The sequence below is a fragment of the Hemitrygon akajei genome, chromosome 4, assembly GCF_048418815.1.
Source record: "Hemitrygon akajei chromosome 4, sHemAka1.3, whole genome shotgun sequence".
In the NCBI taxonomy this organism is placed as follows: domain Eukaryota; kingdom Metazoa; phylum Chordata; class Chondrichthyes; order Myliobatiformes; family Dasyatidae; genus Hemitrygon; species Hemitrygon akajei.
Genome location: NC_133127.1, coordinates 81,589,600 through 81,604,095, shown reverse-complemented (window position 1 = coordinate 81,604,095; position 14,496 = coordinate 81,589,600). Strand labels below are relative to the sequence as shown.

The window sequence follows — 14,496 nt, the reverse complement described above, 5'->3', positions numbered from 1 at the left end:
TCCCGGTTGCCACTCACTTCAACTCTCCCTCTCATTCCCATTCGGATATGTCCATACATGGCCTCCTCTACTGCCATGATGAGGCCAAACTTTGGTTGGAGGAACAACATCTCATATACCGTCTGGGTAGTCTCCAGCCCCTTGGTATGAACATTGAATTCTCCAACTTCCGGTAATTCCCTCCCTCTCCCTTCCCCATCCCACCTCTACTCTGTCTCCTCTTCTAGCTGCCTATCACCTCTCATGACTCTGCCTTCTTCTACTACCCATAGTGCTTTCCCCTTAGATTCCTTCTTCACCTCTCCTGCCTATCCCCTCCCTGCTTCCCCTCCCCCACCCCTTGATCTTTCCTTTGACTGGTTTTCCACCCTCTCCCCACCTTCTTTATAGGGCCCCTGCCCCCTCCTCCTTTAGTCCTGATGAAGGGCTTCGACCCAAAACGTTGACTGCTTATTTCAACAGATGCTGCCCGACCTGCTGAGTTCATCCAGCTTTTTTGTACGTCTTTTTGCACTGAGGTTGGGTGAATAGAACTAGAGGTCATGGGTTATTGGTGAATTATTTAGCGGAAAATAAGTGGTAGTCAGATGGTAGTGAGCATGGAAAAATCTGCCAGTGGAAGTGGTGGATTTGGGCTTCATTTGAACTTTTAAGATGATAGGTGCTTGGATGAGAGGAGTACGGAGGAGTATAGTCTGGGTGCAGGTCGATAGGAATGGGCGGATAGATAGTTTGTCATGGACTAGATGTGCCAAATGGCCTGTTTCTGTGCTATACTGTTCTATGACTCTATGACTTATAATCAAGTGCCCTTTGGTGAACATCATAAATCAATTTGAAAAATTGCCATCATTTTCTAAAGTTTTTACCAAAATCCCAGAGTATCTTCAGATGAATGTTTTCAGACATTTCTCTTCAACATTTTATCTTGGATACTTTGCTTCTAGCCCAAATAGCTAGAGAAAAGCCCTAGAATTTGTGTCAAATTAAACTATTGCTTTGGCTTATGGTTATACTTGTCAAAAAATCAATTCTGACAACTAATGGAAGAATTTCCTCACGTCGTCACTCTGCTTTTAACATTTCTACAGATGATAAAGTCCAAACATCCTCTTGTCATAGCCCCTGCAGTGAATCCAAGGCAGCTACCACATTCTCTTCTTCATCATCATCGTCCTCATCATCGTTGTCTTCATCTTCAGCACTTTGCGATTCTGTCATTGAATCTGAAACTCCCCATTCAGACGTGACCACCGAAGAGCAAAGCTCTTCCTTCAACCCTCCGGTGGTGCTCAGTGGGTCATCTACATCAGGATCTGAGGAAAAAAATGATAAAGGTAGGGTGAATCTGTTTATTGTTTTAATAATAATGATCCAACTGAAATTTTTTTCTATTATCATACTGCATTGTAGTCTGAATTTAATGCTAATTGTCCTGAGACCCTGTCATTGATGTCATAAAGCTGTACATTCAGATGCAAATGTCCATCTATGTATGAAAAGTCCAAATGGGTCATGATTAGTCAGAATTTAATTAGAAGCTGACTTTTATTAAATGTCTAAATAAAAATAATCTGTACTAAATTTGACAAATTACTGGTAAAAGTGATGAAGTGAGCAACTTGGAAATTTGATGTCCAGTTACTAAAGGTATCAAAATGCACAAGTGGTTCATGTGTCTCAAACCCACCAATTCTAAATATTTCTTCCAGTATTAAAGTTTAAAATTTTACTGCTTTATGATAATGTATAGTAAACACACCAGATCTATTAGGATCTGAGATCTTAATCTACATGCATACTGCATGGAATAAATGACCTAGATCTAATAATAATTCATAATTATGGTGTAAATATCATTGGAAATGCAAATAGTTCACATATTCAGATCGAAACAGCTAGACTATATAAACAATTTAAATAATAGAAAAAATCCTATAATGTGACTAGTGAAAATATGTGAAATTATAATTTGCACACAAAATTTGTCCAGAAGTTCCTTGTACAAGTAGTGAACATCTTTTAATTTGAAGAACTTATTTTGTTTCTTGGTGAACTTTCAAGATGAGGAGTGTACTGATGATGCAAACTAATTCATTTCTGGATTTGCTATCAATTGAGACTTGCTCTTATTACTTGGCTTTTTCTCTCCCCGAGGAAATGTAACAGTAGTTGAATACATTTAATGCCTTAAGAAATGAGATTTTAACTATCCTCATGGAATAGCATTGAGCGTGAGCAAATGCCTCTATGGTAGGGGCCACACTTGAATTAAGTGTACAGAGTACTTTGTTATAATTGTAAGGGAGATGATAAAAAATTAAACAAATGAAAGACATTTTTTCATTACTTTAAATTTCATTTCATTACTTTCATTGTTTAAATTGCATTCTTTTCAGTTCAGCATTGGTCAATGTTGGTTGCTCTAATTGTTCAAAAATTCATGTGGCTCAATGCATATGGAACAAACAAAAATAACTTATGATATGTTTATTTTAGAATATAATAAGTTATTTTTATTTTTAGTTATATTTCATTATGCCAGTGAAGTGGCTATTCACCCCATTGCGTCCATGCCAGCTCTTGGAGCAGTCCTATCTGTCCCATTCCCAAATTTATTTCCCTAAAAACCTATTCTTCACATGCCCATTAATTCCAATTTTCCTGCCACCTACCTGTGCTAACCAGATTTTTCTGTAATTATTTAACCTGTCAGCATGTCTTTGATATGTGGGAAGAAACTAGAACACCTGGGAGAAATATATGCAGTCACAGGACGATCGTGCAGCTTCTTGCATTTCTTGCAGTAGAGCAAACGGTTTCTTGTTCTATGAATTCATTTATTTATGTGTTGCTGAGCTATATTTATCTTAATTATATGAAGCAGCATAATTTAAAGCCAGAAATGCCCTTGATTGCCTTTATAAACACACCATGTGTCTCACAGTGAAACTTGTGTGCTCAAAGCAATTAGAGGAGAAAGAATATTCTTCCATTGTAGCCAACCTATTTCTAAATATTTATTATGGGAAGCAATAAGAACCATGTCTACAAGATTTAATAAGTGTATCTCTGGCATCAGTAATGTATGTGAACGCAGTATAAGTTTGCATACATATTCATTCAGTGGGAGTTATGGGCCCATTTGGGATTTCAGCATGAAACAGTACTTTGCAACACTTGGTATAAATATAGAAACACACTCATTATGTTTTAAATAATGAAAAGACTTTGTGAGGGAAAACATAGCATTCACCCTCAATCCATGAAAATGTTCTGTGATTTCGTGGCATGGGAGACATTTGAGGGATCCTCATAATTTCTTAATTAAGGGATTGTTTATTGGTTAGCAGTGGAAGCGCAGCGCCAGAGATCCCAGATCTATAGCTGTCCATAGATAGTAACTGGTTTTCAACCATATTGCCTCTTTAAGCAGGCCTACTCTTGTATATTTTAAATTTGGTTATATTCTGTTTGTGATCTAATTTATCGTTCTGCTCATAAACGGTATTTTAACTTGCCAGTACTCCTGTGCCCACTGACCTGCATTGGCTCCCTGATAAAGAGTGCTTTAACTTTAAAGTTTTCCCCTTAGTTTTCAAATCTGCCCATTGTCTTTCTTTAACTTCCACAGCCCTATTCCCATTAAATATCTGTGTTCCCCAATCAGATCCTATTAATCGTTCCCAACTTTTAAAAACTTTAGCTGTCAAACTCTAAAACTCCTTCCCTAAATTTCTCCTTGCTCTGTTTTTCTCCCTCTTTCTGCTGGTTAGAAAACCTCTTTGATTGAGTAATTGGTTATCAGCCTTTTCACGGTCTGGCGTTAATCTTTGAGAACAATCTAGCAGAGCACCCAGAGGTATTGCACTATGTAGTTAGATTACATGCTGTGATCCTGCAGGAGGTTGCCATCAGAGGAATGTGAACAAGTCATACTGAGGGGAAGAGTTGATGCTTGCATTGCATTTTGTAGTAACCAATAAGGCAGGAGTGTATGTAGGTCCATTTCATTTGTTGCTTCCTGAAACTGTACTTGACACAGACATCATAAAATACATTTGAAGAGGAGTTGGAAGGGACAGCATCTTCAACACCTTAAAGTACAGCTGTTTCTTTTTGTATTGAATCCCTGTTTTTGTGGGACATTGCATAGTGACACACCCTTCACCTATGAAGTCAAATGAGATGAATCAATAAGACTATTTTGTGATTGCTCCCTGTTGGACAAGACTTGCATGGCTGGGATCAATACTTGTACTGTACTATAACCAGTGGCTAATCTTTGTTTGGGGTAGTGCTCACACCTTCCTCGTGCTATATGTCACCAAGGGTGGTCCTACTTCATAATTAACCTAATTACTGTTTTGTAATTTGTCACTCACTTAGAACAATGTTATTGTATGTACTGACTGTTTAAAAGATTTTTTAAATCCATTCTGTCTTGTTGTGTTCATTTGTAGTTTATAATTGTGGTGCTTGTGTTAATCCTTAGGTTTTGAGTGCATCTTCTGTAACTTTGTGTGTAAAACAAAGATGATGTATGAGCGACATCTGCAGATCCACCTCATCACCAGGATGTATGAATGTGACATCTGTCACAAGTTTTTGAAAACATCTGAGCAGCTTTTGGAACACAAAAAATGCCATAATGTTTCCACCGGAGGACTCAAGTAAGGAAAGCTGGAATCTAGACTACCATTCTTGGGATCTGACTTTTAAGGAACTTTTCTGCACTAATTCCTTGCTTAGTTTTGGTTTTGAAGCAGCTAAATCTAGACTGGCTTTAAGAAAATTGTTCCAGTATTGATTGAGAAAATTAGCCAGTTTGGGTCAGAACAACAAAAATACAGGGAAATGGAAAATGCTGCAAATCCCCAGCATGTCAATCTCCATAAAGAAAAAATGTTGGCCTAATGATCTGTGTCAGCACTATCCTCCGACAAAATATCAGAGATCTGAAACTTAAGCTGTTTTTTCCCATTCTACACACTTCGCCTGATTTGATGAGGGTTTCCAGCATTTCCTTTTTATTTTCAACTGTTGATGTTACTGTTAAATAGTCTAAAACACTGCGATGTCCTCATAGTAATTAGTTTACTCAGAACGGGTGGAAACTTGAGAAAAATGTTGACTTTTGCATACAAAATATTGGGATTCCAGTGAGATAGTAGAAAGTTAAGATTGAAGTGGGAATTATCATTGCTAAATTGAATCTTGTCCTCATCTAGCTGCCTTACATGTGCAAATTTCAGTGAGGTTCTGTAACAATGAAGTGAAATTAGAGCCTTGTTGATTTACTTTCTCCATCCCCAAAGGTAGTTACAGTGCAACCACTGCTGAAAAATGAGCTAGACTAACTAGCTAGACTAGGTTTTGAAGAGAAGAATTTTTGTATTGATCTTTGGGTAAAATTTACTTAGCATTTGTCACTTTGATGTCCTTTGCTCTTGAGGATTATAATTTTTTTTAAAATTTTTCTATTTGAGTGCTTTGATTCATTCAATGTTGTATCATAGGTAATCAAATTTAGTCCAGATTTTACTGCACAGTGTTACAAAGAATGGAATGCAAAGGATAAGCAATAATGACAGCAATAACAATAATTTGCATTTATGTAGTCCCTCTAACGTAGAAAAACGTCTCAAGGCACTTCCCGGAGGCATACACAGACAAAAGTGGACATCAAGCCAACAAAGGAGATATTAAGAGGGTTGAACAAAAGATTGGTCAAACAGGTGGGTTTTAAGGAGGGCCTTAAAGGAGAGATAAAGGTGGGGTTTCAGAGAGATTTAGGAAGAGACCTTTAGAGGAATAGATCTTGGCAGTTGAAGTCAGTTCTTCCAGTATGGATGAGGGCAAGAGGAAATGCACACCAGTATAAAGTAAGAGAAGCTGAGTTGAGAAAGAAGGGAAAGTTTGTAAGACTGAAATATGTTAATGTATGTGGGTAGTGGCTTGGAGAAACCTAAAAAGATTTAAACAAAAGGATGTAAAGTTTAAACTGAATCAACTGACCAGGAGCCAATATAGTTCAACCAGGACAGGATGAAATGAAATATGGAGTTTATATTAAAATATGATAGTGTTGCTGCTTTTGCCAGAGGCTGCAGAGAAATTAAAGGAGGATGCTGTGCCAAAATGATAAAACTGGGATATCCTTTAATGCTTTGATTAGAAATGCTTCAATACTGTGATAAGGATGGAAAGTTAATTAAAGGCCTTCAAAGTAGTGCTTGCATGAAAGATGAGGTGCCAAAGCATTAGGCAGTTTGGCCCATCAAGTCATGGCTGATCTATTTTTCCTTTTAGCCCCATTCTCCTGCCTCTCCCCCACATAATCTTTGACACCCTTACTAATAAAGAACCTATCAACCTCTGCTTTAAATATACCCAATGACTTGACCTGCACAGCTGTCTGTGACAATAAATTCCATAGATTCCTCTGGGTAAAGAAATTTTTCCTCACCTCAGTTCTAAAAGGAGGTCCTTCCATTCTGAGGCTGTGCCCTCTGGTCCTAGACTCCCCCACTATTGCAAACATCCTCTTCATATCCACTCTATCTAGACTTTTCAATATTTAGTAGGTCTTGAAGCAATTCCCCACTTTCTTCTAAACTCCCCTCATTCTTCTAAACTCCGATGAGTATAGGCCCAGAGACATCAAATACTCCTCATACATTAACCCTTTCAATAATGGGATAATTCTCATGAACCTCCTCTAGACCTTCTCCAATGCCAGCAAATTCTTTCTTAGATACAGGGCCCAAAACAGTCCACAATTCTCCAAATGTGGTCTGACCGATGCCTTATCAAACCTCAGCATTATATTCTTGCTTTTATATTCTAGTCCTCTTGAAATGAATGATAACAATGCATTTGCCTTCCTTACTGCTGAACCAAGCCTCTAAGTTGACCTTTACAGATTCCTGCACTACGACTCCCAAGTCACTTTGCAACTCAGATTTCTGACTTTACTCCCCGGTTAGAAAATTTATTCCTTCCACAAAAGTGCATAATCATGTATTGCATCTGCCACTTCTTTGACCATTATCCTAATCTTTCCAAGTTCCAAGTTCCTTCTGCAGACTTCCTGCTTCCTCAACACTACCTGCCCCTTTGTATTATACAATATCTTTTTATCGTCCACTAACTTGACCACAAAACCTTCAATTCTGTGAATCCATATCATTAACATATAATGTGAAAAGTAGTAGACCCAACAGCAACCCCCTGTGGAACACCACTTGTCACTGAGCCAGCCAGAAAAGGCTCCTTTTATTCCCACTCTTTGTCTCCTGCCAGTCAGCCAATATTCTTAATTTGTTTAGCAGCTTCACGTTATGAAAGGCCTTCTGAAGATCCAAGTAACAACATCCATTCTTCTTTGACTATCCTGCCTGTTATCTGCTCTAAGAATTCCAACAGATTTGTCATGTAAGAATTTCCCTGCTGACTTTGACTTTGGCTCAAGTGCCTCAAGTACCCTGAAGTATTGGTAGGAGGTTGAGCACAACTTTTTTTTGAAATATGCTGGCATTTTTGAAAGGAAGAACACAGTAGTTTAGAAGAAATCTTCAACAATGCTGACTGGTATGAGACCCTGAATAAGAAACTATGTGCTCATCAGTTTAGATGGAATGAAGTCCAGGAAGACAGTGGTGATCACTTGCCTTTTATGTTATGAAAGAGAGTGATAAATAGGGGAAGAAACAGGTTCACAATTAAGTGCAGGAGTAGAGAGGTGTGGCTTATTAGACAACAGGAAGGAGGGGTAAGTAGCAGTGCAGCTGAGAGTGATGCCTCAGATTTGGTGCTGATGTCTGTGAGTTCCCTGTGCATGAAAAAGGGGAAGGAGTGCACAAAGAGGAGAAATTTAAACATTGCCAGCTTTGGAGAAAAGTAGTTGGGGTCTTGCTCTCTAGGTTGACATTGAAGTGAAGTGAACAATGTGGAATGAAGGGAATAGGCTTGACATATTTGCTTTGATCCAGCAAGATATGGCCCTGGTTTTGAAACAGATCTATGACCAATGGATGAATAACCTAGATTCGCCAGACCAGGGGGAGCAATTGAAATGAGTTCTGTAGGTTTACCTTAGAGGCAAGAGCATAGGAGAGAAAAAAGTTTGAACAAATCAGCAACTAAAAAAAAATTGTACGAAATGGGAGCCAAAAGCTGGACACTTAGCCAATAAAAAAATGGATGCTAAGTAGTATAAGGTATTTTCCCAATGTTATTCCAAAAAATCTGGGAATCAGCATATTTGGAGAAGAAGATCAGCCAGAGGAACTGGTAAAATGGGAATGGGGGAGATTAGATAATGACACAGACTTTCTGTAGTTGTAAAATCACTGATCACTTGCCCCAAGGCTTCATTCCTAATGCTGCGGCATGGCTGAGTGCAACACAGACACCTAGCAGGCCTTGACTCCTTTTCATTTGAATGAGAAATGCTGTACTTACATTGTTAAACTGGGAGGGTTTTAGGTGCAGCTTCCCACCTTGAGAGCTGTGGAAGTTCATGCTGCCCTGTCAGACTCTATGGAGGGAATCCACAGGAGTAGTAGCAGCAGAGGAGAAGATATTGCAGGTTGAGTACTCCTTATCCGAAATCCTCCAAAATCCAGAAGTTTTTTGAGCGCTGATATGATGTCACAAATGGAAAATTCTGCAAGGCGCTGGGAAAGTTCCCAGATGGAACAGGTCTCTGAGAAGTAACTACAGATATATATGTAATGACAGAAGTTAATGAATAAATATAAATCACTGCATAAAGTAAAAAATGAAGATCTTGAACACGTACTGAAAGAGTGGATTCGTCAATGTTGGGAGTGAACATATGCTGAACATGAAACAAGCAAATATCTATCATGACCAACAGAATTGCAGTAATTGTGAATACTCAGCAGACTGGTTACAGAAACTTAAGAACAGGCACAGCATTAAATTTTTAAAGATAGTGTCTGTTGATCACAAAGCAGCAGAGAAACTCATTGATGAGTTTGCGAAGATCATCGCTGTTGAAAATCTAACATGCTGAACAACTTCATCAGTACGTAGTGTATGTGTGATGAGCAAGTTCAAGATAAAGACTGCTTGCCGGTAGCACATAAATTCAGAGTCAGGAGTAATGGTGATCCCAAGCAATCTCATTATATATTCAAAAATACGAAACACTTTCAGCCCCAAGCATTTTAGTTAAGAATATTCAACCTGTACTGTGTTAGGCTCACGCCAATGCTGGAAGCTGAGACATCAGCTGGGAATATCCACTTGGACAAGTTACAGTACAAAACAGGGCTTTGGACAGAAATCTTCCTACAATATCTTCATTTCATTTCTTCCTTCTTCCCTAAATGTAAGATGTTCAATCGATGCTCAAGAATGCAGCGTGCAGAGTACAATGCACAATGCAAGGAGCTGAAACTTACAGAATTTTATTTGCTGAATTAACTTGATTTTGTTTTAAAGAATGTGGATTGAAACATAACTATTATAATGAATAAACCTGCTTTGACTCAGCTATGAAAGCACCTTGGTTTAGAGGGGAAGATTTGACAGATTTCCCTCTTGTTGCCTGTAGCTGATATCTCTTGGTATAAATGGGCATGTCTGAACTAGTTTTAGCAGCAAGATCAGATATACCAAATAATCACTGGCATTTACTTTTAGTGTTCACAGTGGTAATTTGGGGCAGGAGAAATGCAGCAAGGAAAGTTTTCATAGAGGAAGTTTTACATCACTGAATTTTAATAAAAATGAAACAAGTTTGATATATGTTGGATTATAACCTCTCCTTAAGTATACTGTGCTCGTGTTTGCAGTCTGTTCAACTGAATTGGACTGGTCCCTGTAGATTCCTCATGGCTATAGCACATGAAAAGATATTTACTCCTGCTGTGTGCTAATTAGTATAAGATTTACTTTCTTATACTAATTTAGTTAAATGATATCATTGGGGATTGACTTTATTTTGTACTTTCAGTGTACTTTGTCGGCATTCATTTTGCCCATATTTTAAAGTTACCTGTATGTTCTTTCAAGTTTTTCTCTTTGCTGTGGCTTATATGAGGATTTCTGATTAGCAACGATACAACGTTTTCCTTATTTAAATTATACAGCATTTACTTGTGCAAACTTCTGCTTTTCTGCTATAGATCACAAAGTTTACAGCATAGGAGGCCATTAAGCCCGCTTTTCAAACTGGTTCTAAACAATAGCATTCAGCTAGTTCATAATTTCTTGTCTTTTGTAGCTGTAATATTGTGTTACCAGCCCAAATTTCCTATTATCCTCACTCTAGCTATGTCCCTGACTGATTTTCTAATTCCATCTGTCTATTTGTGCTCACCTATTGTTCAGCTTGCTGCATCAATATTTGCAGGTTACATCACTTACACTTATCCATCTGGTGTCCATGTCTAGAGCTTTACCACACACTTCCAAAACTTATCTGAACCAGCTATCTTTTGTGCTGGAAATTCTTTATCAGCCTATTTTATGCAGCCGCTTTTCCTTCTACCCAACTCCAAAATTAATAAATCCTTGGTCTCCTTATTCATTTCTCTAAATATTTATTTGAACAGATACTTTGAACCATGAAGTTACAATTTCTCTAAAGTGATGTGGTATAAATCGGATGCACAACTTTGACTTGATGGTTTACTGTGGCATTGGTGAGTTGCAAAAACTTTTTTTGGTAAACCACTAAGCCTTGTTGTATATCCTCTTGTACATAAAACTTTAGTATGAAACATAGAAATCTCATTCTAGTTTGAGATTATGCCAAATTAATCATTAATGGTGCTGAATTTTAACAAAATTTATGCTTGCTTAGGGTTTCTTTCATAGCAGAACTTCCAACTTCACTTCGTTGAAGGGCTTATCTCACACAGGCAGGAATTAGTGGAGGTGCCAAAGGTATGAACATAGAAGTAGAGATTCAGAAGGTTTAAGGTGGGAAGAAATATTGTAATGCAAATGGGTTTGGGAAGGACATTGCAGAATGCTGGACCATAGTGGTCAATAATAATGGAATGGGGTGTGTTGAAAATTAGTTGTATCAAAAGAGATTGCAGAGGGTGGACCAGTAATAAGAGGAATTTATAAATGATTTGAATTTTGAAATTATACCATTTTATATATAAGAAAATCCTTTTAAATGGTTCTAGCTAGTGAAAATGCTGCAGTATTAAATATCATTTGAAATGTTAAATTTTAGAAAGTTCCTAAATAAAACGTAACCCCTAACACAATTGCACAAACTTGTTGGCATCTTTTATCACTACAGAGGAGCAAGTACTTGTAATGCCCTCTCAATGATGTGTTTCTCACACATATACTGTAGGAGCTGAAGAGTGCTCTAATTCCCAGTAACTTGAGGAATAGCATTTGATGTGGGAACCTATGTTAGTCCCCTTCTGGGAGTATTCTAACAAATAAGTTTTGATCTATATTACAAATTTATAAACTATAAGTATAGTTTATTGGTGAAATCATTACTTCCTCTCTTCTACCTAAAGCTTAATTTGAACTTTTATTGTTGACCTAATGATTTATGGACATGAAACCAAGTCAGTGGTGTTTCAGTGAGTGTATCATCTGTTACTATTGAGCAGTTTAGTTCATTTAGTCACAGACTTCGTATCAAACGTGTTATGACACACGGTATTATACCATTATTAAATCTGTTTTAAACTACTTCTTTGTTTTTAATTGTATACTAGGTGCCCATTTTGTGTTTACGCCACAAACCGTCCTTCAGCCATGGAATGCCATTTAAGGACCCACTACAAAATGGAATTCAAGTGTCGAATCTGTCAAGTGGTTAAAGCAAACCAACTGGAGCTAGAGATTCATATCCGTGAGCATCGCCTTGGCAATCATTATAAATGTGATCAATGCGGTTATCTCTCCAAGACAGCCAATAAGCTTATCGAGCATGTGCGTGTCCACACAGGAGAGCGTCCTTTCCATTGTGACCAGTGCAGTTACAGCTGCAAACGCAAAGACAATCTAAACCTGCACAAAAAGTTGAAGCACTCTCCCAGGCAGACTCTATGCTGTGAAGAATGCTTCTTTACAACCACACATCCATTTGTCTTCAGCCGGCATGTAAAGAAACATCAAAATGGCGAATATTTGGAAGGAGAAAAGAAGGCCCAACCTGTACCTGGGAAAGAAAGTAACTCTGTATTAAACAGGGGCAGTCCTAGGAAGCTCCTTTCACCACTTTCAGTTATGTCAGCATCACAGGCTTTGCAATCTGTTGCACTGTCAGTGACTGGCAAGAATGGAATTTCAACGGGATCATTTGGCTTATTTGGCTTGAATGGCATTTCTGCACATCTCAGTAAATACAGGAACTGTGATCTCACCCACCTTATTCCACTGACTACACTTTTTCCGCAAAACAAATGTGAAACTACATTCCATTCGTCACAGCAGCAGACTGCACCTGCAGATACTGTTTCACCCAAAAACTCGTTCCTGGCCTACCTTGGCTTAACTGAACAGACAAACCCCGTTTAGGTTTTAGCCACAGAGCAAATTGTGGTCATTGCTGCAATATAAGATTTTTTTTCAAAAATGTTTATTATTGTAGAAGAGTAGAATGCGTAGAAGTGGCTGTAAATGCTTCTTGTATTCCTATAAGTGCTGCTTGAATTATATATAAATACTTATATGTCCATATTTGTATGGAAGCCCAAGTAATGGAAAGGGATAGTTGGACTCTGGGCTGAAAAACGCCCAGTCTAAAAAAAAGAAGTTATGTGATGAGGCAGAATTTTGCACAATGCTTAGTCTTGCACATTTTTGCGTTACTTAAAGTAGTATCATTTTCTACCTAGTGTTACTAATTTCAGAGCAGCAGTGTGTTGATTAAATTTGATCAGCGTGATGATAGTGATCGGCCCCCATTAATTTTAGCAAAACCGTTAGCACTTTTTGAAAGATGCATGGCATTGCTGAGTTTTCAGCATTTTTCATCTTCAAGCTTTGGACTGGCACATTGACATTTTTGCATTCAATGCAGTAGAAATGATCCCTGCACTATGGAGTTCATCCTCAAACACACAACTGAGTTCCAGTATTTTGTTTTTTTTCCAAAATGCAACATTGTTGTTTTCAGTATTCTGAACCGTGTAGATTGTGTGTGGGTGTGTGTGCGTGTGTGTGTGTGTGTGTGTACTAATATATAATAATATATATTTATATATATTATTGTGTGTATGTACATAATATATATTTATATATTTTGCTTTGATTATGCTTTGCTGCATTTAAAAAAAGCTGTTAAAAGGCTGTTTGTGACAGTGATTGGCACTTAGATTTTTTGCTCTATTTCCTGTTCAGTTGCATTACTAAGTGTAACCTGCAGTATATTCAAAATAAATCTGCATTATTTTGGTTTCCTAGTACTTAGTTTTGATCCTGCCAGAGTGCCAGTTGTATAATTTCCTTTTTGTTCCTCTTGAATCATATAGTTGAATTAATGCTGCTGAGTCCGTTAAATTTCTTGGCAGACACTATCTGTGATGGGGAGAATGATGATTTCCTACCTTCTGCCTGCATATTTGACATCATTCGTGCATCAAAATGGCATCCAGATTTCTTTACAGAAACATTACCTTTGCTTTCAGTTTGTGCTACTCTTTCTGGCTAATCCCTGTTCAACTGGTGAATTCTGAAAGTTATAAACTACTTTCTCTTCGTTCTACATAATTTGTGGCAATGCTTTGTATAATTGATATTTTGAATGTAGTGAAAATTGAGGAAGGAAAAACAGTTCATTCCAGAAGAATAATATCTAATGTAGAAATAGTTTTGTTCCAAGTAAAAATGATTTGTACATGGCTTACGGTAAGAACAATTTTAAACTGCCTTTTACTTTTAGGTAGTATCAAACACAGCAGACATTAGCTTTCTGAACGTTTATAAGACTTATTTGTCTGCTTTTAAATTCCTGCACTTTGATCTATTTCAGACTGAGCTGCCCAGCCTCCATTGATAACTATAATTCAGATTGCATTGAATATGGCACCAAAAAAGTAATTGCTATCAGAAAATAAATAATACAACAACTATTTCAAATATTTCTTTGAAATAAATACCTACCTATTATGACCTGTTATGGGTCAATAACTTGTGACTTCTGTGTATCAAAGATTCTGATTTGTGTAGCCACAGTTGATTCTTTATTCTTCTAACTTACAATAAAACATTTTGCACCTTTGGGAGATTTTCTGGTCCTATATTGGCCAATTGTCCCCAAAGCCAGACAAAGCAAACACAACTATTTGTATTGCTGACTCCAGTGAAGATTTGTTTGTCCACGGTCCTGAATCAACAGCAGATTCACAAGTTGATCTTCTGTTTTCCTAGTGAGCTTTTCCTGTGTGGTTCCATTTCAATTATCAAAAATGTACTTCGAGTTGCCATTCTGCATACTCATTGTCCTGTAAATGATAGTATTTCACTAGAGTTGCCAGA

General features: G+C 37.6%; 1 protein-coding gene across 7 annotated transcripts in view; it reads left to right on the top strand.

Moving 5' to 3' along the window:
* znf827 (zinc finger protein 827) overlaps nt 1-14,239 on the top strand; it is a 95,323-nt gene extending 81,084 nt beyond the window's left edge. For 4 of the 7 annotated variants that reach the window (XM_073042950.1, XM_073042948.1, XM_073042949.1 and 1 more), the window contains 3 exons: nt 1,092-1,337; nt 4,496-4,673; nt 11,730-14,239. In XM_073042950.1, coding sequence (XP_072899051.1) covers nt 1,092-1,337; nt 4,496-4,673; nt 11,730-12,534 — 1,229 coding nt within the window. In that variant the 3' untranslated portion in view covers nt 12,535-14,239. Of the gene's footprint in view, nt 1-1,091; nt 1,338-4,495; nt 4,674-5,621; nt 5,739-10,589; nt 10,680-11,729 lie in introns of those variants that run through there. The other 3 variants (XR_012098653.1, XM_073042951.1, XM_073042953.1) reach the window with 3 other exon arrangements.
* The last annotated feature ends 257 nt before the right edge of the window (nt 14,240-14,496 follow it).